This window comes from Suricata suricatta, chromosome 13 (assembly GCF_006229205.1).
Source record: "Suricata suricatta isolate VVHF042 chromosome 13, meerkat_22Aug2017_6uvM2_HiC, whole genome shotgun sequence".
Classification (NCBI taxonomy): Eukaryota; Metazoa; Chordata; class Mammalia; order Carnivora; family Herpestidae; genus Suricata; species Suricata suricatta.
The window spans coordinates 33,294,413-33,315,015 of record NC_043712.1 but is presented as its reverse complement, the minus strand read 5'-3'; the positions used below and the strand labels follow the sequence as shown (position 1 = coordinate 33,315,015).

Genomic DNA, 20,603 nt, shown 5'->3' with positions numbered 1-20,603 from the left:
AAGGAGCCAGAATAGAGCAAGCAAAGGCTAGAGAGGGAGATAGAGAAGTAGAGGGTCTAGGGTAAGGGCAAATAGAGCTTTAAAGGCCACTGTGCCAGTTGGGGCCTTTACTCTGAATGATGAAGGAGCCACCAGAGGTTTTTGAACAGAGCGGGGACATGATCTGCCATGTTTTAAAAGGATCCTGAAAACAGATTGCTAGGAGAACAAGGATAGCCTGATCCTAATAATGCCAACATCAAGGGTGAGGGGAGAATGAGAATTGCATAAAGGTACTAAGGAGAAGCAGCTGAGAAGCAGGAGGATGCCCTGAGAGGGAGGAGTCAAGAAGCCAACGAAGGCGGGAGTTTGCAAGGGGAGGAAGCCCTTCGCAGAGTCAAGTGCTTCCAAGAGGTCAGGTAAGAGGACAGAGGAGTGTGCCCTGGCTGAAGTCCCAGCTTGGGGCAGGAGACTTGGTAAGGGCAGTTTGTGCAGGGGGGTAGGGGCCGAAGCCAAACTACTGTAGATCAAGAGCACCACTTAATCCCCTCAAGCCCAGGGATCTGCACATTAATCCTAGAATTGGAAGACCTTGGGGGGAAAGCAAGGAGGCACATTATGAGGGCCTCGGAGGGCCTCTGGCCTCACCACTCACTTAGGTAGAGGGGTGGACCGGGTAACCAGTCCAAAACCATGGGGCTCCGTGGTGCCGGAGCATGGCCTGAGGTACAGGCCTCCTGACCCCCAGCCACGTACTCTTCCCCCTGTATCCCAGCCTAACTTTAGTGCCACAACAAACCCCCAAGTTTGCGGGGGTCATGACAACAACTATTTATTTCTTACTTAATCTTGGTTAAGCAATTAGCCAATGGTTAATGAATACTGATGGTTAATTTCTTGTGATAATCTAAGGCAGGGGGTTGGTTAACTGTCTCTCATCTCCCACATGGAGATTCAGAGGCACAGATTCCTTCCATCTTACGGTTCCACTGTCAACAATGGGTCTTAGCCATTTTTGTTGTGTATTCTTCTGAAAAGCTGATGAAAGCTACTAGAAGAAACTGCACACTTGCCCATCCACATAAAATTCTGCACACTTTTGGGGCACCTGGGTGGCACAATCGGTTGAGCTTCTGACTTCGGCTCAGGACATGATCTCCCAGTTCATGAGTTCAAGCCCCACGTCAGGCTTGGCACTGACAGTGACAAGCCTGCTTAGAATTCTCTGTCTCCCTCTCTCTCTCTGCCCCTCCTCTACTCATACTCTCTCTCTCCCTCTCCATCTCTCCCAAAACTAAACATTAAGAAAATTTTACAACGTTCTGCACACTTTCAAGGGGCTCACAGATGCCACGAATCCATCTACAGAATCCCTAGGGGTCCACCAACCCAAACCTGCATGGGGCCTCAGAGACCTCTGTGTCAGCTGGTAGATTGGGACAAAAGTGTGGAAGAGGCCCACCTACTTCTTCATAGCCCTAGCCTCAGCATGGAACACATAGCTTCCATTCAGTCCACTGGCCAAAATAACCTGACCCAACCTGGGTGCAGGGGGAGGCTGGGAAATGTAGTTACTGGGACATTTTTACTCTGTGGAGAGGTCCCCAACTTTCAGCGGACAGCTCGTCCTAGCTCTAACACCTCCATGCAGGTGTGCAGGATGTTTCTCACTGAGATATTTTTAGAATTTAATTCTCTCATGAGCCAGTTGCTCCCCACCTTCCAGCCTTGCTCATGCTATTTATTCCTTCCTCCTTTCTTCATTCCTCTCCAAATCTAGCCTGTTTTCTTGGAGACCTACAGAGGGCCCATCTCCTCCAGGATGCTTTTCTCCCACCATCTTAATCAGCCATCTCCTGCCCCTTTGAGCTCATAATGCCCACCCTTCATTCAGTTTTATTCTGTGCCAGCTCTTTTTTGCTAGCGTATAATGAAGTGGGTCTGACTTTTTGTTCCTGGGCTGTGTCTTCCACAGCCCTCCCCCAGCCCAGCATGTCTGACCTGTCTCTCTGTGCCCCTGCCACCTGGCACCCAGCTCTCAGCATCCCCTCCAGAGTGGACCGTGCATGTCCACTGGCTCATGCAGGCTCAGGGTAGCAGGACCGACCAGGAAATGCAGGCTCTGAGAGCAGGGGAAGTGACCCAGACCTACAGACTGTGGCGCAGCTTGACCTTGCTTCTGAGTAACTCCAAAGATAATGCCCATTCTACCTGAGGGACAACTGTGGCATCTCCAGAACACAGAGACAGGTCGGGGCTTGGCGCCACCAGCAACTCTGGGGGCTGTAAGCAGCAGCAGCCCCTCAGCCCTGAGCAAGGCTGGTGGTCTGCAGATGTGCGTGGCGGGTGGGTTTATGAGTGGAGGGAAGAGAAGCTGCTGCACACCATCCCTCCCAATGATGTTTCCTCTTCCCTCGACAGCCAACCACCCCCCTGAGGGAGACTCGGGCATGAGGAAGACATCTATAGTGAAAGGGGACACAGATTGCTCTGCCTCCTGGCTGTACACACCCCTCAGCCCCTGATGCCGTTGTGGCTGAACTCAGAGGGAGCCCTGACTGTAAAGTTCACACTCCAGGAGACAAAAGTCAGTCTCACCGAGCCGAGCGTGGGCAGCCACTGCTCTCGGCTCTGTCCTGGGTGACAGGTTTCCAGGTTCTGAATTCATTATTCAGCTACAGACGCCAGGCCACTTTAGCTCCCTTTAATTAATTAAAATATCACATAATAATCATTCTCTGATTTAACGTTCAGGAGGCCCTGGCAAAGGCGGGGAATGAGGAAATTCATTAGAGGGGACTGTTCGCAGTCAATTGATTTGCTCGTCCTTATTAATTTTTCTTGTGTCATCCATCCCTGGGGGAGCGGGGAGGGCAATGTTTTTTTAAGGACATAGAATTAATTTTACCATAAAATCTGAAGAAAAATCCATTTTGACTAAAAACTGGAATTTTTTGTGTAAGGTGGGAAGTGGTTAGGTTTTGGGATTGAACATTGGCTTTTGAAAGATCTCCCCTAAGCCCTGGTGACATTTAGGGGTGTGGCCTAAGCCTCCTTCCCCCACCTGCCACTATAGCCCCAGGCAACCTGCACAGCTCACTACTCCCCTTCACAAGCCACCAGGCACTTCTCCATCCCTGCTCCTTTCGCATGCTGTTTCCCTGGCCCAGAATCCCCCATACCCACTCCCATCCACAGCTCTGATGCCTCCTCTTCCAGGAAGTCTTCTCTGATCTCCCTGTGCTCTGATCACAAAGCAGACACCTTGTGCTGCTGGGCAGGATGGGCACAACCTCATCCTACTCTTCCCCACCAGAGTCTCACTTGAGGGCCCAGGTCCCACTCACCCTCCTAGTGCTGGTGTCCACACCCTTCTGGCCTCTGGAAAATGCCACTCCATGTGCATGTGGGAGATGATAGAGGGTAAAGCTAAGCTGAATGAATGAAATGCTGGGATGCCTATCCAGCAGGAGACATGAGTTCTGGGGGAGGTAGGATCGGGCCGGCAGGAAGTGATTAGGACTGGTTAAAAATTGCTGTCCAGGAGGGGCTGTGACGAGAACCCAGGTGTGAGGGGAAGGATTGGGACTGAAGCAGCTGATATGGGTGAGGAAGGGACAAGATGTGTCAGCGGAGGTGGAGACGTATCAGTGGGCCCTCACCCAACCACAGCAGTGTTCCTAGGACAAACAGACCACAGAGACTGTCCTTAAAAACATTTATTTTCAGGTCCAGGGGTCATGTGACATCAGCACATCTATGAAAATAGGTAGAAAATACGGTAGAAAACACCAGGTTTCTGAACGGCAACCGCACACACTCTTTCAGCCCCGGGAGGGGTCCTGGGGCTCTTCTAGCAGAAGTGTCGTTAGGTTGGAACACTCCTGTTAATCAGCCTTTTTGGTTTTGGTAAAAATTTCAGAGTGCAGTATTATTATTATTATTTTGCCAATCATCACGACACTAACCCAGTCCCCTGTGGTTTTGACATTCAGCTCTGTCACCCAAGCGCTCCGTCTACCCTGCTCTCTGCATCTAGACCCAGCTCTCCAACTGTGACCTGGCAAATGTGAGGTGAGTCAATGGATTCTGCTGGATGTGCTTATCAGCAGATGCATGATGTTGTTCTAGTACCTTCTCTAGGGCCACAGCATCCCTACTTATGACAGTTTCACTGTAAGTGAAGGCACTGTAAGTGCCTTACCAGGTCTTTCCCCAACTATGCAAATAACACAGACTCAGCCACAGACCTTGGGGACAGAAACCCTGTAGCAGTGGGGGAGAAGGGGTAGGGGTGCCGAGTAGGGGGAACATGAGCCTCCTGCAGCCCCAGCTTCCAGCACACAAGCACAGCTTCTAGTCAATCAGTTTCAACTCTGATTTTATTCAAAGAAGGAGGTTCCAACACGTTAAAGTTTCACACTACCCATCTAGTTTCGTTGCCTTCTTACTCAAATAAGGAAACAGAGGTCTGGAAGGTGAAGGGGACTTGCTCCGAGTCAGACAGCAAGCCAGGGATGAATCCCCAAATGGACCTCATGTTTCTGGATTCTCAGCCCATGCTCCTCCCATGTAGTACATCAGGCAGATGCCACCCCAATATTTCAGATACGGAACAACCAGGCTCAAAGGCAGAACATGCAATTCCAAAAAGGATTCTAGAATGTGACGCCCAGGGGGAGTGGCATGGGAGTGTGCTGTAAAAGCTGAGAGGGACCTGGAGGAGAGTTCCTGAAGACGCTTCCTTTCCATAGCTGTGAGATTATCCCGAGAAGCGGCACCATGGTGTAGAAAGGGGGCCAAGGGGGGGCTGGTACCCTGAGTTCTGATCCTTCTCAGAGGCCCTCGGACCTGGGGCAAACGCCTCCCCCTCGGAGCCTGGTTTCTTCATCTGCAACGTGGGAGGGACATCCATGCTCCCCCTGTCTGCCGAGCTGGAGTTGTGAAGTGGCCACAGACAGAAAAGTGCTTCCTGAACTAAGGATGAGACACAAGTGAGATCCCAATTCTGACTTACACAAATTTTAATCACCCAGGGGAATCTTTTTCACTCAACTAATAAATACTCATCTCACTGAAAGAAGAAAAAAGAGGGGCACCTGGGTGTCTCAGTTGTTTGAGCATCTGACTTCAGCTCAGGTCATGATCTCGTGGTTTGTGAGTTCAAGCCCAGCGTCGGGCTGTGTGCTGACAGCTCAGAGCTTGGAACCTGCTTCAAATTCTGTGTCTCCCTCTCTCTCTCTCTGCCCCTCCCCAACTTGCACATGTGCATTCTCTCAAAAATAAACAAACATTCAAAAAAAAAAAAAAGAAGAAGAAAAGGAAAGGAAAGAAAGGAAAAGAAAGAATGGAAAGAAATAAAAGAAACAGAAGAAGGAACAGAAAGAAAGAAAACCTAATTCCTAGGTGAGGTCAAAACATCTCTAAGTAAAATGCATTCATACTCCGATCTCACAGCTCAGAGGAAGAAGCATCTGACCCCATTTCTTCAGTTTGATGTCCAGAAGCCAGGTGTCTACTGCTTACCTGGTTAGAGAATGCTGGGCTTGTTGGCAAAGGGACATCTTGGTCCCCAAGCACCCAGCCAAGGGGCTCCTGAGCCTGGTAAGGTGTCCCATCTAGAACCCCATCTCTTAAACATGGGAAAATGGCAGAAATGGAAGAGCTGCGGCCAGCTCCACACCCACCCTGGAATGAAGCAATGGCAGCTGCTTGGAGCTGTTCTGAAAAGGAATGCCAAGACTACACTTCCTGTATTTTTTCCAAAGGGCTGTCTTACTCTGGGATGGCAGGGCTTTAAGTGACACAGTAACATCTAGTCCAAATGCCATACTCCCAGGTCAAGAGACAAAGGCCCAGAATGGGGAGGGGCCTATCCAGGTCACAGCAAGTCAGAGAGCAGGCAGAGGATGGAGGTGAACTCTCTCCCTCCTCCTACAACACACACTAAGTTTACACAGAGCTTCGCGAGTCAGTCACAGACAAATGAGGTAAAGACGCAAGGCAGACACAGGCCTTGTTCCAGCCCCTCTAGAATGAACAAATACACCACCAGGTGACCTTCCCTGGGAGGGAGTTAAAAAAGAATTCTCACGGAGCAGTTCATTTCAAAAGTATAAAAAAGTCACATGCAGTCTGGTTTCCCAATCCTTGCCCGGCTAAAAACTACATCTGCATACGAATCTAGTTTGCATCTAATTTGTGAAAACGTACAAAGGGGGTCATCTACAAACAGTTTCTCCAACTCTTCATGGAAAACAAAGGATCCATGACTTGATTTTCCAACATCCTGTCAGCAGTGTTTCTAAGACCCTAGAAGGAAAGAGAGAAAAGAATGAGAGAAAAGAAGCCTGCTCTGTCACAATCAACTGTGTGGGAAATGGAATGTGGGGGAAACGATCCTTAATCTTAAATCTTCCTGGCAGGGGATGGTGCTGGTGGGGAGCAGAGGGGCCGTGGGGTTGTCCAAGAAGTACAAGGGGGACCACTGGGCGGACATTTCAGGGAGGCAGAATGCAGCTCAATACAAGGAAGAACTTTCGGCCCTTGGGAAATCCAAAAATAGATGTCTGGTGTTAGTGAGCTCCGCACCACTGGAGGCATGCAAGCCAGAGCTGGCCAGTACTGCATGTTGTAGGGAGAGCTGAGGAACTGGGCAGGGCGTGTCCTTAAATTCTATGGCTCTTTGTGGCTCTGTTTTGAAAACTCATCTATAATAGACTGCATTCGTAGTCTGATTTCATTGTGTTTTTTAAATATATGTATACTTAAAAATTGTGTACACATTTGAAACATGAAATATACATATATATGTATATATATATATACCTAGACACATACATATGTATATACACATATAAGTGTATGTGTGTGCAAGAAAAACGTCCTGATATGTGATACATATATGACAACATAGAACAATACATCTACATAAAAAGCAGAGAATCAGGATGGCACCTTTAAGAGCCATCTCCTACCTGAATTTCTGCCTGACCATTTCTCACCTTATGTTCTCCTCCCTGCTTCGAACTACTTTGTCCACCATCCTTCAACCCCAATGCTACTTCCTCGGTGACATCCTCCTTTGTTTTTCCCCAGTTCTAAGGGGCTTCTCTCTCCTCAAACTCCCACGTGCCCCTCACTTCCTTAACACCGTACGCCTTCTCGCTTCATGCCGTTCCCTGTTTTGGTTTTCTCTGCATCCCTACAGACCTGCCGTAAGGCCTTGTACACAGACGGTACACAACAGTACGGCTCAATAGCAAAGACTACTGGTTACAGCCCAGGAAAAGCCTGCATCCCTGCCCTGGCCTCAGGTGACGGGAGCAGATGTCCCCTACCCCGCTGACACCGGGCATGGCTGCACTTAAGCAGGTGTGACATCCGCCACATCTGAACAGAAGCTTTAAATGGGACTGTGTACCTGGCTCAGTCTCTCACTTATCCCCTCTGCCACAGAGAATGGACCCAGTCCACACTGGGGCTGCCTCTCCAGCTGGGTCCCGATATGACACACGGAACAGAGCCACAGCCAACCAACCTACAGCCATGACGAGGAATGTGAGCAAGACATAAACGTTGGTGGCTGTGCACCTGTGGGCCCTGGGAGCTGTTAAGCAGCAAAAGCTGGCTAATTATGGAGCTTGTGTCCTAGGTTCACAGTCCACCTGCGGGTAGGGGACTGCTGCAAGCCCAGCTCTCACCCGGCCAACTGGGAGGACTGAGAGCCACCGGGCAGGGAGACGCAGATCCTCCTGGACACACACTGCTGAGCACGAACCCCTGTTCTTCCCCAGGAAGAACCTGGGGACAGACACACGGCTTCCACTGCGGGCATGTCTTCCCATGGGTGCTGTCACCAGGACAATGTCTGCTCTCCCTGTGCCCTCTCCAAGGCTGGAAGGAAATAAATCTGTTCAGCTTCAGAAACAGAAAAAAAACAACAACTGGTCTTTCCACCTATTGACGCCCACAATGTTCACAGCTCCTGACTTCGTGTGCTAGGTGGGACTCCCAGAGTGGTATGCGTGTTGACCTCCCTAGAGATTCCTCCTGCGAGGTCCCTACTCCCGTTTGGTGTTCCTTCCCCGATTTATGTATTTTTCTTCTTTGTTATCATACATCTTACAAGGCATCTCAATCTCTTGTGACACAGGTGTATAAATACCGAAAATGACTTAGAGCATGTGCACTGCTCCATCACATGCGGTCGTCTGGAGCTGGGAAGTGGGGGGCTTTGTATTTACTCAGGTCCAGAACTGTCACCGTGCCGTGGGACTGCGCCTCCCCAACGGCGTTCGCTGAATGGCACAGGTACACTCCCTCATCTTCCTTCCTCAGAGGGTTGATCTACAAAGAAAACAGGCAAGTTTATATAGTCATATATGGCACAGCAAAATCACTTCCTTATTTCATTCCTAATGATACATCTGAACACTTACTCTTTTTCAAAATAAGATAGAGCGCATTATTTCTCTTCTTGCCTTAGCTGCCCAGAAAGAGTTAAATTTTATTCTCTGTACCCTCTCTATGGCGGCTCTCATTTTAATGCTTCCTTTGCATTCCTGCCTTTTACAGTGAGCTTACCTGGTCCTTTTATTGAAGGTGGTAAATATACATTACAAAAAAATGCTCCAAGTTAAAAGAACAAAAATTTACTGACCAGGTAATGGCCCATAAGTGCTCCCCATGCAGGCAGCCTTTACAAAGTAACAAGAGAGAGACCATCTTCCCCTACCCTTTCTTATAATAAAGAGGGAGAGGTGTTTGATTTGAAAAAGTCAGGGACCCAGCTGCATTCTGAGTCTCTGAGCTGGATGGAGAAGTCACCAAACCTTGCAGAGATGGGGGTGAAATGAGACAGACACCCCCAGAGAGCAGCCCGTTCTCAAGTCCACAGAGCAGACCCACACCGGCTCTCTCCTCTCTTGCTTCATCTGTCAGTCGTGAGTCACTGCAGACCGGCTGGGGGTATGGACACCATCTCATTTTGAACTCACACTCATTGTGAGGGAAAGGGGAGCATCGTTGCTCCTGATATTACAGGAGGCTGGCAGGAAGTCACAGACTGGGGGGCCACAGGGCCCTCCTCTTACAGTTGTGAACACTGAAGCCCAAGAGGTAGAGTGACTAGCCCAACACGGACCCCCATTCAGTCACTCCCTCGCTCTTTCAGACCAGTGTTCTGGGCAAATGGCCTAGAAGAGCCCTGGAGGGGGCGCCAAGGTGCAGTCTTTTTTATTGGCCACGTGGTCTTGGGCAAGCATATTAGTTTCCTATGGCTGCCGTAACTAATTTCCACACACTTAATGGCTTAAAACAACACACAGTTATTATATTTAGGTTTTTAAAAAATTTTATTAAAGATTTTATTTTGGGGCACCTGGGTGGCTCAGTCAGTTAAGTGTCTGACTCTGGCTCACGTGGTGATCTCATAGTTTGTGAGTTTGAGCCCTGTGTTGGGCTGTGCTGACAGTGCAGAGCCTGCTTGGGATCTCTCTCTCTCAAAATAAATAGACTTTATTTTAAAAATAAATAAAAATTGTAATTTTTATATTTTATTTTAATTTTATATTTTATTTTTAAGCAATCTCTATGCCCAACATGGGACTCAAACTCATAACTCTGAGATCAAGAGTTGCACGCTCTACTGACTGAGCCAGCCAGGCGCCCCTATATTTATTCTTGAATGGAAAACAGAGGGCTAAAATGAAGGTATTCTTCCTAGGGATCCTAGGGGGAAATCTGTTTCTTGCCTTTCCCATTCTAGATAGGCTGCCTGTGTTCTTTGGCTTGTGGCTCTCTTCCTCCATCTTCAAAGCCAGCTGATTAGCTGACTTTATTCCACCTGCAACCTTAATCCCCTCTTGGATATAACATATCCACGGATTCCACAGATTAGGACATGGACATCTTTTTGCGGCCACAATTCTGACCACCAATGAAGACCACTTACACTCTCGGGGGTTCAGCTTTCCTCACGGTTACTGTAGGGTCCAACAAGAAAGGGGTGAGAACAGCTTTGAAATGTGTAATGTGCTATAGAATTATAAACGGTGCTTTTTAAGGGCCAGTGAGTAACAGCCAGTTATACTAAACAAATGAGACACTCACCAAGATCCAGGCTGTGGCCTCGTGGTCAGAAGGGCCCCCTCGCACCTGGACAGCGACATTGACGTGGTCCCCAGGCAGGTCCTCTAGCACCTGAGTCCCCTCAGGAGACTGTGTGACCTACAGAGGACAGGAAAGCCGGGAGTGATTTAGAAAAAGCATTTCTGGATAAGAACTGCACCACAGACATCCTTGCTGTCTTCATCTTCCTACTGACTCAAAGGCCAAACCCTAGCCCCTCTTACTCCTATTGAAAGGTCAGTGGCTTTTCAACCCTAAATGTATGTGCAGACAGCACCCCCTGCTGGACAGAAACGATGCAGATGCCATCAGGATCACAGAAGTGGCTCAGAATTTCATGGCCCTTCTCTGAGCCATGGAGATAGGGGGACAACATATGCTGTGATTCACGCCACTCTCTCAAAAATTGATCTGCAGGAAGATCTAGTTTTGGAATAAGTCTTGGATTGTCTTTCTAAAACCCAGATCCAGTGAAGTAGGCTCTAACTTCATTCCAGCAGACCTAGGCTAGATAAACAGGTGAACTTTCGGGACCACTAAGTGGCCAAGGGAGCAAATGGCACAAGGAAGGATGGCACTCCGTTCTCTGGGGGCAGCCTTGGGGTAAAAGTTTTGAGACACAACCTTGGAGGTAGAGGAGTGAACATGTAAGATATCTTTCTTAAATAGTTGGCTTTACATATAAAGACATATATACAAACACATGAGAAACACCTCTCTTTTTCATTCTCTCTCCTCCCTCCCTCTCTCCTCTCTCTCTCTCTCTCTCTCTCTCTCTCTCTTACACACACACACACCAGGAATTCCTGGACATAAGTACCTTCCTCCACGTGATAACAGGGGTGGGCACAGCCCTCACCTCACAGGACAGGTACACCTGTGCCCCAGTGACATTGTGGACACTCCGGGGTGGAATGACAACCACGGGGGCTGGAAGAAGAAGACAAGGGGTCACAAGCTTTACCCTGCCAGTTCCCAGCACCCACCTCCAGAACTCCCTACCTGCAGAGAGCCTGCTGGGATGGTCCTGTGTGAGGGGACAGCCGCAGAGGAAAGCTCTACACACGTAAAGAATGCACTCGTGTTTCCCTCAGACCTGGAGGGATGCCTACATGTTTCCTCATCCATTGCCTTTGTTCTACCAACAGGAACACAGGGATCTGGGGAGGAGAGGCCACCTGTCTGTGGCGGGGCTGGGGTCTCATCACACTCCGCCCAGGGCCCCTTCCAGGCCCCCGGCTGCCATCTGCTTACAGCTCAACTCCGTGAGACGCTGAGTGCATTCGGGGAGGGGCTGGTGTCACCTCACCAACGCCAAGTCTTCTAACAGATGGGCTTTTCTCCTTCCACGTGGAGGGCGGTTCAAAGAACCGGCCAAGCAGAACAGCTGCAAGCATCGCGCTGAGACCCCCTGCGGGGCCGGTCCAGACGCTCGTTTGCATATCGCAGACTCCACAGGAGGCCTCTCTGCCCCGACAGCCGCCTCCCAGTGGGCAGAGCTGCAAGCACGGAAGCCCGAGGCGTCGGGACTGAGGACATGCTCTCTGGAGAGGGGGAGAGAGGGAGCTGCCGGGATCACGGTACCCAGGCAGTGCAGCTCTAGGCTGCCAGAACATTAGCGAGAGGGGAGGGAGGGTGTGGGCTGGCTGGCTGGGATGGAGACCAACCACGCAGGCATCTGAGTTAGAAATTCCTAGCTGACGCTCCACACTGTCCTCCTCCTTGGGCCCACCGCCTGCTCTGCTCACGCTGGTGCTAAAAGAATCAAGTCTGGCCTTCCACCCAGCCCCTCAATGGACCTGCCCACACTTCCTCCCCCAGCCTCTGCACGGAAGGCACCCCTCAACTCCACAGGGGATGGCTCCTCATCCTGCAGGCCTGGAAGGTATGTGTCCTAGTCCGGGACCAGGGTGTCTATCTCTCTGACCTGCTGGAGCACAGCCCGCTGGCATCCAGGTGCTTCCATCTGGCCTCCCTTGAACTAGCTGGGCCCATCCCTGCATCTGGCCCTCGGTTTCTTGGGCAAGATGCAATGGGGAGGCCTGGGGAGGAAAAGGCTCTCTGCTTGGGCTTGCTCATCTGTAAGATGGAGACAATACCCCCTGTTCACAGGGCTGTTGAGCGGATCTTACTAGGTGATGTGTGTCAGAGCAGTGGTTTAAGTTAACAGGACACGTAAGGGGGGGGTCAGGAGCAGGTTTGGTAAGCAGATGACTGGATGAAGAAGCACATGGCAAATAAAGAGCAAACACATTCATTCTCTGGCCATCAAACTGCAGGGTTTATGCTCCTGGGGCTGAAGCATGAAGGAAAGGGCCCTCGCCTGCCTGGGTGAGACTGCAATAAAAAGGAGGGCAAAGGGAAGGAGACTGAAGGCTACAGGAGGAGCAGGGAGGGACAGGAGTGAAACGGCACAGAAATGAGACTGGTCTGGCCTCTCCAGACAGACTTCGTCAAGCTGGTACCAAAGAAAAATATCTCCAGAAAGTTGTCTTAGAACCAGAGTCTCAGACTGGAGGGGCCCAACTTTCCGAGATCCTGTGCCTGATCATCTGTGATGTGCTCATCCAGCATCTACTTGCATGCCTCCAGTGACAGAAAGTTCACTACCTTTGGAGCCAGGCTCTGTTCCTACAAAAGCTTGTCTTCACCTGGAGCTAAAACCCACCTCCCTATAACTCCCACGTGTTGATGCCTCCTGGAGTCCTACAGCCCTCCGAGCACCCCAGTGGCCTCCACTGAAGAGACACTGCCTTCTCCACCCCCAGGCTGCCTTCTTCCCTCTCAGCCTTCAGTTGTGCCCATATGATGGGCCCCCAAGTACCATCCCTTACACACAACACTGAGTGTAACCAAGGGCCCCCCAGTGAACCAAGGTCCTAGGCTTCTAACCTTGCCCTATGCATCCCAGCCACCTGCAAACTGCCACAAAGAACCACAATGCCCCCACCCCCCCAGCAGGGACCCCATCTGCAACATGACAAAGAGAGTCTAATTTATCCACCCTGTCCCGCCAACGCCACCTCCCCGGAGCCCAGCCGGCCTCAAATGGCTCACTGGGGGAACAATCAGCACAGCATCTGATTCCAGAGCCCTCAATGGATTCCAGAGGGACACTCAATCAACCTGTTTTACTTTCATTCATGTAAAGTCATCAATTTTAAATGAGGTTTCATCAATCCCTTTCAGGCCTAAATGAATAAACTGGTAAATCACATTTCAACGTTTTCTCTCCTCGAATTTCGCTCTCCCTCTTTTGAATAACTGCAAATAGGAAAGACTGTCTTGGAAATACTGTCTTTGCTGCTTATCTTGTAGCAGAAAATACCGCCTCTTTTACAAAAGAGCCCCAGCTTTTGTTGATAGACTGACAGTGACATTTTTATTTATTTTTAAATTTACACAGCATGTTACTCCTTGCAGAGTGCAGCTCCAAGTGTTGACAAATGCCAATGGTCAGGTATCCACCACCACAACCAAGATATAGAAAAGTCCAGTTATCCTAAAAACTTCCTCATGCTGCTCTTCGTCATAGTGATCTGGTTTTAATATTAACATATCTGATTATAAATTTAAAATATTTTTATCCATAATTCTTCCTAATCAGCCATCAACGTCATAAGGGTTATAGTGCCACCATCTGACTCTGAGAGTCTGTTGTGTGCCAGGCACTCCACTCTGCTCACAGGGATTAACCCCTTCGATCTTTCCAGCAGTTTCACCAGCGGTGGAGCTAGCAGAACTGCCCAGGCTTACATGATAGGGCAAGGCTTTGAGCCCAGGGCTTGGGGCTCTGAACTCTCTCCCACACTCTTGCCTTCTACTTAGATGACTCTTCCACATACACCATTCCCTTCATCCTTACACCTACCCTGCTAAGCAGGTGCGTTTATCCCCCATTTTATTGATAAGAAAACCAAGGCTGAGAAAGATGAAGTGCCTGAAGGAGTGGGGACTCAAACTTAGTCACCCTGATTCCATCAATTCCACATTGATTTTTACTTATTTTTAAAAAATTTTTAATGTTTATTTTATTTTTGAGAGAGAAAGCATGAGTAAGGAGGGGCAGAGAGCGAGGGAGACACAGAATCTGAAGCAAGCTCAAGGCTCTGAGCTGTCAGCACAGAGCCAGATGAAGGGCTCGAACCCATGAACCATAAGACTGTGACCTGAGCTGAAGTCAGATGCTTAACTGATTGAGCCACCCAGGCACCCCACCACATTGATTTATTTTTATTTTTTACATTTATTTAGTTTTGAGAGACAGAGTGAGACAAGAGCGTGAGCAGGGGAGGGGCAGAGAGAGAAGGAGACACAGAATCTGAAGCAGACTCCAGGCTCTGAGCAAGCGTTCAGCACAGAGCTCAACATGGGACTCGAACCCACGAACTGTGAGATCATAACCTGAGCCGAAGTCGGACACTTAATTGACTGAGCCACCCAGGAACCCCCAACATACTGATTTTTAAAGTGAAACATTTGTTGCCTGTTTCCATTCCAGAATAAGAAAGGGCTCCTCAGGGATCATGTTGAGGATCCTCAAGACAATCCCCAGGTTCAGTGATTTGCTAGGAGAACTCACAGACTCAAAATGGTTTTTTTTTTTAATGTTTATTTATTTTTGAGAGAGAGAGAGAGAGAGAGAGGAGAGTGAGCACGTGCATGGAAGCGGAAGATGGGCAGAGACGGGGGTGACAGAAGATCCAAAGCAGGCTCCATGGTGACAGCAGAAAGCCTGATGCGGGGTTCAAACTCACCAACCGTGAGATCACGACCTGAGCTGAAGTAGGACGTTTAATTGACTGAGCCACCAGACGCCCCCAGAACTCAGCACAGTGTTATACACAGCTATGATTTATTACAGTGAAAGGAGACGAAACAACAAAGGGGAAAGAGGCTCAGGAGGTGAAAACAGGGAAACCAGGCACAAGGCACAAGCTTTCAAGACCTCTCCCAGTGGATCACACAGGACATGCTGAATCCCCCAGCAATGAATGGTGAGGAACATGTGTGCAGTGCCATCTCCCAGGGAGGGTCAGCCCTTGCCTGGGATTTTTATTGGGGGCAGGTCACATGGGCAGTCTCTGCTTATTATGTACCAAAATCCCAGGGTCCCTGAAGGAAAGCAGGTGTGCAGCATGGACCACAGTGTTGGTATAGTTTAGGCACAGCGAGCCACCCTCAGCAGTTCTGAAAATGGCAGGAACCCTCCTGAAATCCAAGTTCCCAGGCACCAGCCAAGGGTTAGTCTCCCCAGCAGGCCTGTGTGGGGATACAGTCTCAGGACTGCTCTGTTTACTCTCTTCTGCACAAGAATAAAACCCTCCAAACATCACCCCAGGGAGTGATGTAAAGATACTACTAAATGGCTGATATGTCCTTTACACTAGTAGACATTCCCAATCCCACCGTCCCCAAGGGCTCATTCAAGGGTGGTGCTGGGTGCTCAACATCATGACTACAGGCAGGATGAACCCAGGTTCAAATCTTGTCTCTGCTACACCCCAATGCTGTGACTTGGAATCAGTTCCTGCTGTGACTTGGTCTCAGTTTCTTCTTTCAAATGGGCACAGGAGTCTGTTCTCCCTCTTTTCCTTTTCCCCTCCTCCTTGGCTATTGGAAAGAACAGTTACAAGACCCCTGCAAACTAAAAGGCTTCCCCCAAAAGACTCAAGGACTTGGCAGACTGTGCTACCCCAAGGGTAACCTCCTCGAAGTGCCTTGTCTGCTCCAAAGCCCCTACTGCCCTCTGGCCTCTGGGGAACAGGCCTACTATCTACCCTGAGGTTCCGGAGGCCATGCACATAGTCCTCATCCTGGCGAGCCTGGGGCAAAGCCTCTCACCTCACTGTTGCCAGAGCTGCCACCCTCCTGAAGAGCCAGGGCTTTCTACCTACATCTGACAAGGGTAACGTGGATTTCAAGAGGGAGGACGGTGCCTTGTGGGTCCAGTCTGAATGTGCCAGCTTCGTTTCTCTAGATCTTTCTTGCTAAACACTCGTTTCCTTCTGTCCGTACCAGCAACAGCCCTAGAAATGCTAGGATGGCACAGATCCACCCATCAGGTAACAGAATAGTTGCCCACCTGTGCACCCACTGGGTGTGGGCAAATTAGCACCAAGGGAAGCTCAAATGCCTGGGGGTCCAAGTGCCAACCAAGGGAGCTTGAGCAAGTTGCTAACCATTTCCTCCTTGTCTGCAAACAAAGACAATGACTGCTACCCCATATCCTCTGGGGTGAAGGGAGAGAATGGATGTGACTAAATTATTAACCATGTGGATCTGTACAAATGAAAAGGATCGATATTATTATTGTTGTGTATGGCGGTCTGTCCCCCTACCTGGTCAGCTAAATATGTCCTTGATGGCTAGAATGAAAGATCTTCCCAAATGCCTCTGAGGTTTATTTAAAGTTAACGGTGCCAAGGAAAGAAAGAATATCAAGAGTCATCCCCCAGGACCCCATCTGCTTGTACAAAGAAGTGCACAACCAAAGAGTTTAATCACCAACGCACTGAACAGCCCTGATAATTTATGCTAATAGTCATGTTAGGATGTGGAAGGAGAAACAGCTTAATCCGGCTCCCTGCAGCCTGTGCCTCAGACCCCCTCCCTCAGCATGAAAGGCTTTTGAGCACAAGGCCCCCCTTCTTTGTCCCTCTCACAAAGTGGCATTCGCAGCCTTTCCTGGTTACCTGGTAACACGTACCTCGCACAGACTGAGATTTCTAAGTGGAGCCTGAATTTCAACTGAGGTGAATTTTCTAAGATTCAGGATCTCAAGAGCTCATTGAAGCTCCAGGGGCTTGGTGCCCTGTTGGGTATTGGCACGGGGCCCTGTCCCTACCTAATTTAGGATTCAAAACATGCTAGCAACCTGCTGTCTGCAGGATCCGCCAACCCCCCCCCTCCACCAATGTTAGCAAATGGTCAGGGAGCACACATACAATAACACAGCCTTTTAACAACAACGATGCCACACCACCTTACAACTGAGAAATGAAAAAATGACTTAGTACAAAATGAAGCTTCATCCCTCAGCCTGCCACTCAAGGCTGGCGATGCCCCTGCCCCCAAACTCTCTGGGCCTCACCGGCTTCCCCAATCATCCCCCTGGGTACCTGCCCAGGAGGCTGAAGTTCACACCCATTATGGGACCTCCTACCTCCTCCTACTGCTCTTCCCTCCATGCCTAGTTCATGCTGAGCCTTTCTATCCCCACTTCTCTGCCCAAGAATTTTCTACTAGTCCTTCAGGGTTCCTCTTGGGTATTTCCCCTTCTGTGATGCTACCCCTGTTCCTCTCTGGAGCCATCACCCAGTACTCAACAGAGGAACCAGCCTCAAGCCTTCAGGGGAAAACAGAACGGTGGATCCAGACTGAGACACCCTCATGACTCCAGTGTAGCCAGTTTGCAGGTGCTTCCCAATCAGGTGGCCAGCAGGCTGGAGGTGCATGACTCTGTCTGAAAAGAGTCAGGAGGGGCGCCTGGGTGGCTCAGTTGGTTGAGTGGCCGACTTCGGCTCAGGTCATGATCTCACAGTTCATGAGTTCGAGCCCCACATAGGGTTCTGGGTTGACAGCTCAGACCCTGCTTCGGATTCTGTGTCTCCCTCCCTCTGCCCCTCCCCCCCTTAAATAAATAAACATTAAAAAATAAAAGCCAGGAAAACCCAGGCTGGAGCCCTACCGCTGCTAGGAGGTAGCCATGCAGCTCTGAGAGCTCCCTTTGGTGGGCCTCAGTTTTCCTTTCTATTAAATAGGAGTGAGGTCTGGCCAGGGTAGTTGTTGAGAATTGAGTAAGATGGGATGCAAAAGCAACTTCCAACAGTAAAGAACTATTCTTAATGTGGGAACAGGGTGAGTCTTCATTCAGTGTCTTAAAGGACTGCTCTCGCTCTTGGGCATTTGGGGGAGTTTCAGAGCATGGGAGGAAAGGTCAGAGTTTAAGCCTGCACATGGTTTCCAAAGGCCTCTCTGAGTTATGTGTAAGAACACTTCCCACACGGAGCGGAACCTAATAGATATTTACGGAGCTCTCATTCAGTGAACGTCAGGTGCTCACTTACTGAAGGGGAGATGAGAGCCAAGGAGGGGTGGTTTTATTAACAGTGTTCAAGGAGAACAGCTGCTGCCATGACTCGGCCTGTTTCCCGTCCACTGGGGTCCCTAGAGGCATTGTTAAAAAGTGCCTCTGCTACGTCCTCAGAATAAAGGATGGATTTAGGACAGCACAGAACGAATGCCACCTTTCCTGGCCAGGAAAGATCCCCCATCTACCCCTTCATGCTTCACCAGGACATAACTAGGCAGGGGCCACACAAACACTTCAGGGCAAAAAGATATGGGGAAATAGTGCCCCGGTCTGTGGCAAATGATGCACCTGCTGGTGGGGAAGGACAACTAAATTCCGGGGAGGCCTCATGCCTGTCACTAATGGGATCATTAAAAGCAGCTTCTGAATTCCCTTCCTTTTGGCCCCTTGAACATCTTTACTCCTGGGCTTGTGCTTGGGGTGGGCCTCAGAGTCCCCTAGATCAGAGTGGAGGGGCTGTCACATTTACTTGTCATTTGGTAATTTTCAATGAATTAGGGGTATGGGGTTTCCATCTGCCATCTGGCTGCACTCTGGTAACCATGGCAACCACCACCTGCCTGACTTAACACTATCAACTCCTGTCCTGAAAGAGCAACCGCACAGGTTGTTGGGGTCCTGGATGCTGGTCAGGCTTTACTGGTCACCCTGGATGTGTCCCCTGCCCCCCTGGGTCTCAGTCTCCTCTGCATAATAGCAGATTTGGTTTATGTGTCTTCAAGGTGGCTCTCTCTTAGGAACAGATGATCACTCCAGGGAGAAATCATCTGAGACCATCAGCACCGCTTGGATTCTGGGGACCTGGTCAGCATTTCTTGTGTCTCCTGTGTGTGGAGTACTTGTCTGGAGACAAAGAGAACCGCCTGTGAATTAACTGCGAAGGGAAGCAGATTGTAAAAAGGAGGAATAGGAACTAGAAGGGAGGAGACAGGACTGTTTAATGCCACATGGCACAAACAAAGGTCCAAAGTGGAAGGGGTCTCAATAGTGGTTCCACAAGGCTGACTCAGCCCAGAGAGGGGTAGGTACCAGCCCAAGGTCACTCAGGGAACCAGCAGCAGCACAGAAGCACCTGCCAGCTCTTTCCTGCACTGGGTGCCCCAGCCAGGAACTGCCACAGGTGACTTTCCTGTACTCAGGGGCTGCCTCAGCCCCCTCAATGGGCAGCACATTGTTTTTGTTTTCCGGGACAGGAGGGCTCCTGTCTCATCTCCAACAAACACTTGGGTCTCCTGCCCTTGAGTGCACCTACCAGAAATGCTTGCGGGGAAATACTAGAAATTTCCCAAGGCCTGGAAAAGGTCATCCCCCAACCCCAAGGCTTCCCTGTTGGAGTGAAAGTCATTACCCTGACTTAGGCATTTAGGTCTAGACTTGGGTCTCCAGCCCCAGACCAGAACTCCAAGCCAGGTTCCTTGGAACATCCTGGGCACAAGCTCACTCACCTCAACTCTCCACCACACCCTCCAGGCAGTGTAGACAGGGGCAGTTCTCTAAAACCTAATGGGGGCAGGAGGGTGGTTCATTGGGTATACCTATACTGATGTTTTTGGTTTATTTTTGTTTGGGCTTTAAAAATTACATATAGAGGTGGGCAAGTTTGGATGATTTTACTGTGATGTTAATGAACTTTAAGTTTTTAGGTACCCGGCAATGAATAAATTTCGATTCCTTTATCCTCCAAATCATATAAGCCTTAGACCCAGAAAACCCAGGTCTCTCCCTGATGGCACTCTCATCTTTTCCGAGCTTAGGTCTCCAAAGGTCTTACCTGTCCTGGGTGGGAGATGCCTCAGGTCCTCCCAGCAGGGCCCGAATCCTGATTCCTGAGGCCCCTGTCTGGAGCTCCTTCTCCAGGATCTTCACCTTCTCTGACTCTCCCTTCAAACACCCCACCCTGGCCTGGCTCGGTGCCGGACCTGGGGGACCCGCACCCAGTAGGACACCTCCTCCCCCAACTCCCAGTCTGGCGGAGGCGACCATGGTACTGTACCAAAAGGGACAACAGGCTCACCAAAATTCTGACCAGCTCGGGGACTTGTATCTCCATGAGCTTGATAAGGAAGGGTGCAGGATGTGGATTCCTGTCCCAGTCTCCTTCAGTAACTGCTTCCGAAGGGAAAACTGAGGCTGTCAATCACTAGGCATTGAGGAATCCTTCGCCCCACACTCCTGCGGGGCTGGGGGGGGTGGGGGGGGTCCCTCTCTCTTCTACCCCAGCACCGCGGGGCAAAAGCCACACTCACCAAATTCGCAGGGGCCATCGCGCGCCTTGTGCAGGTGGCCGGGGTGCGCGCGGGGCGCGTACCGGGCGCGCAGGCGCAGCGCGCAGACACTGGGGTAGGAGCGGCCGTCGGAGCCGCAGACGGCGCCGCGCTGCGCGCACACGCAGAGCCCG

The 20,603-nt window shown here is 50.1% G+C and overlaps 1 protein-coding gene across 1 annotated transcript; it reads right to left on the bottom strand.

Moving 5' to 3' along the window:
- Nucleotides 1-5,328: 5,328 nt before the first annotated feature.
- On the bottom strand, nt 5,329-20,596 carry IGFBPL1 (insulin like growth factor binding protein like 1; the record flags this gene model as incomplete). The annotated part of the gene is made up of 5 exons (XM_029920592.1): nt 5,329-6,291; nt 8,147-8,328; nt 10,093-10,209; nt 10,931-11,040; nt 20,452-20,596. Coding segments are annotated over 4 exons (522 nt in total), but the record flags the coding sequence as incomplete, so codon positions are not given.
- Nucleotides 20,597-20,603: the final 7 nt, after the last annotated feature.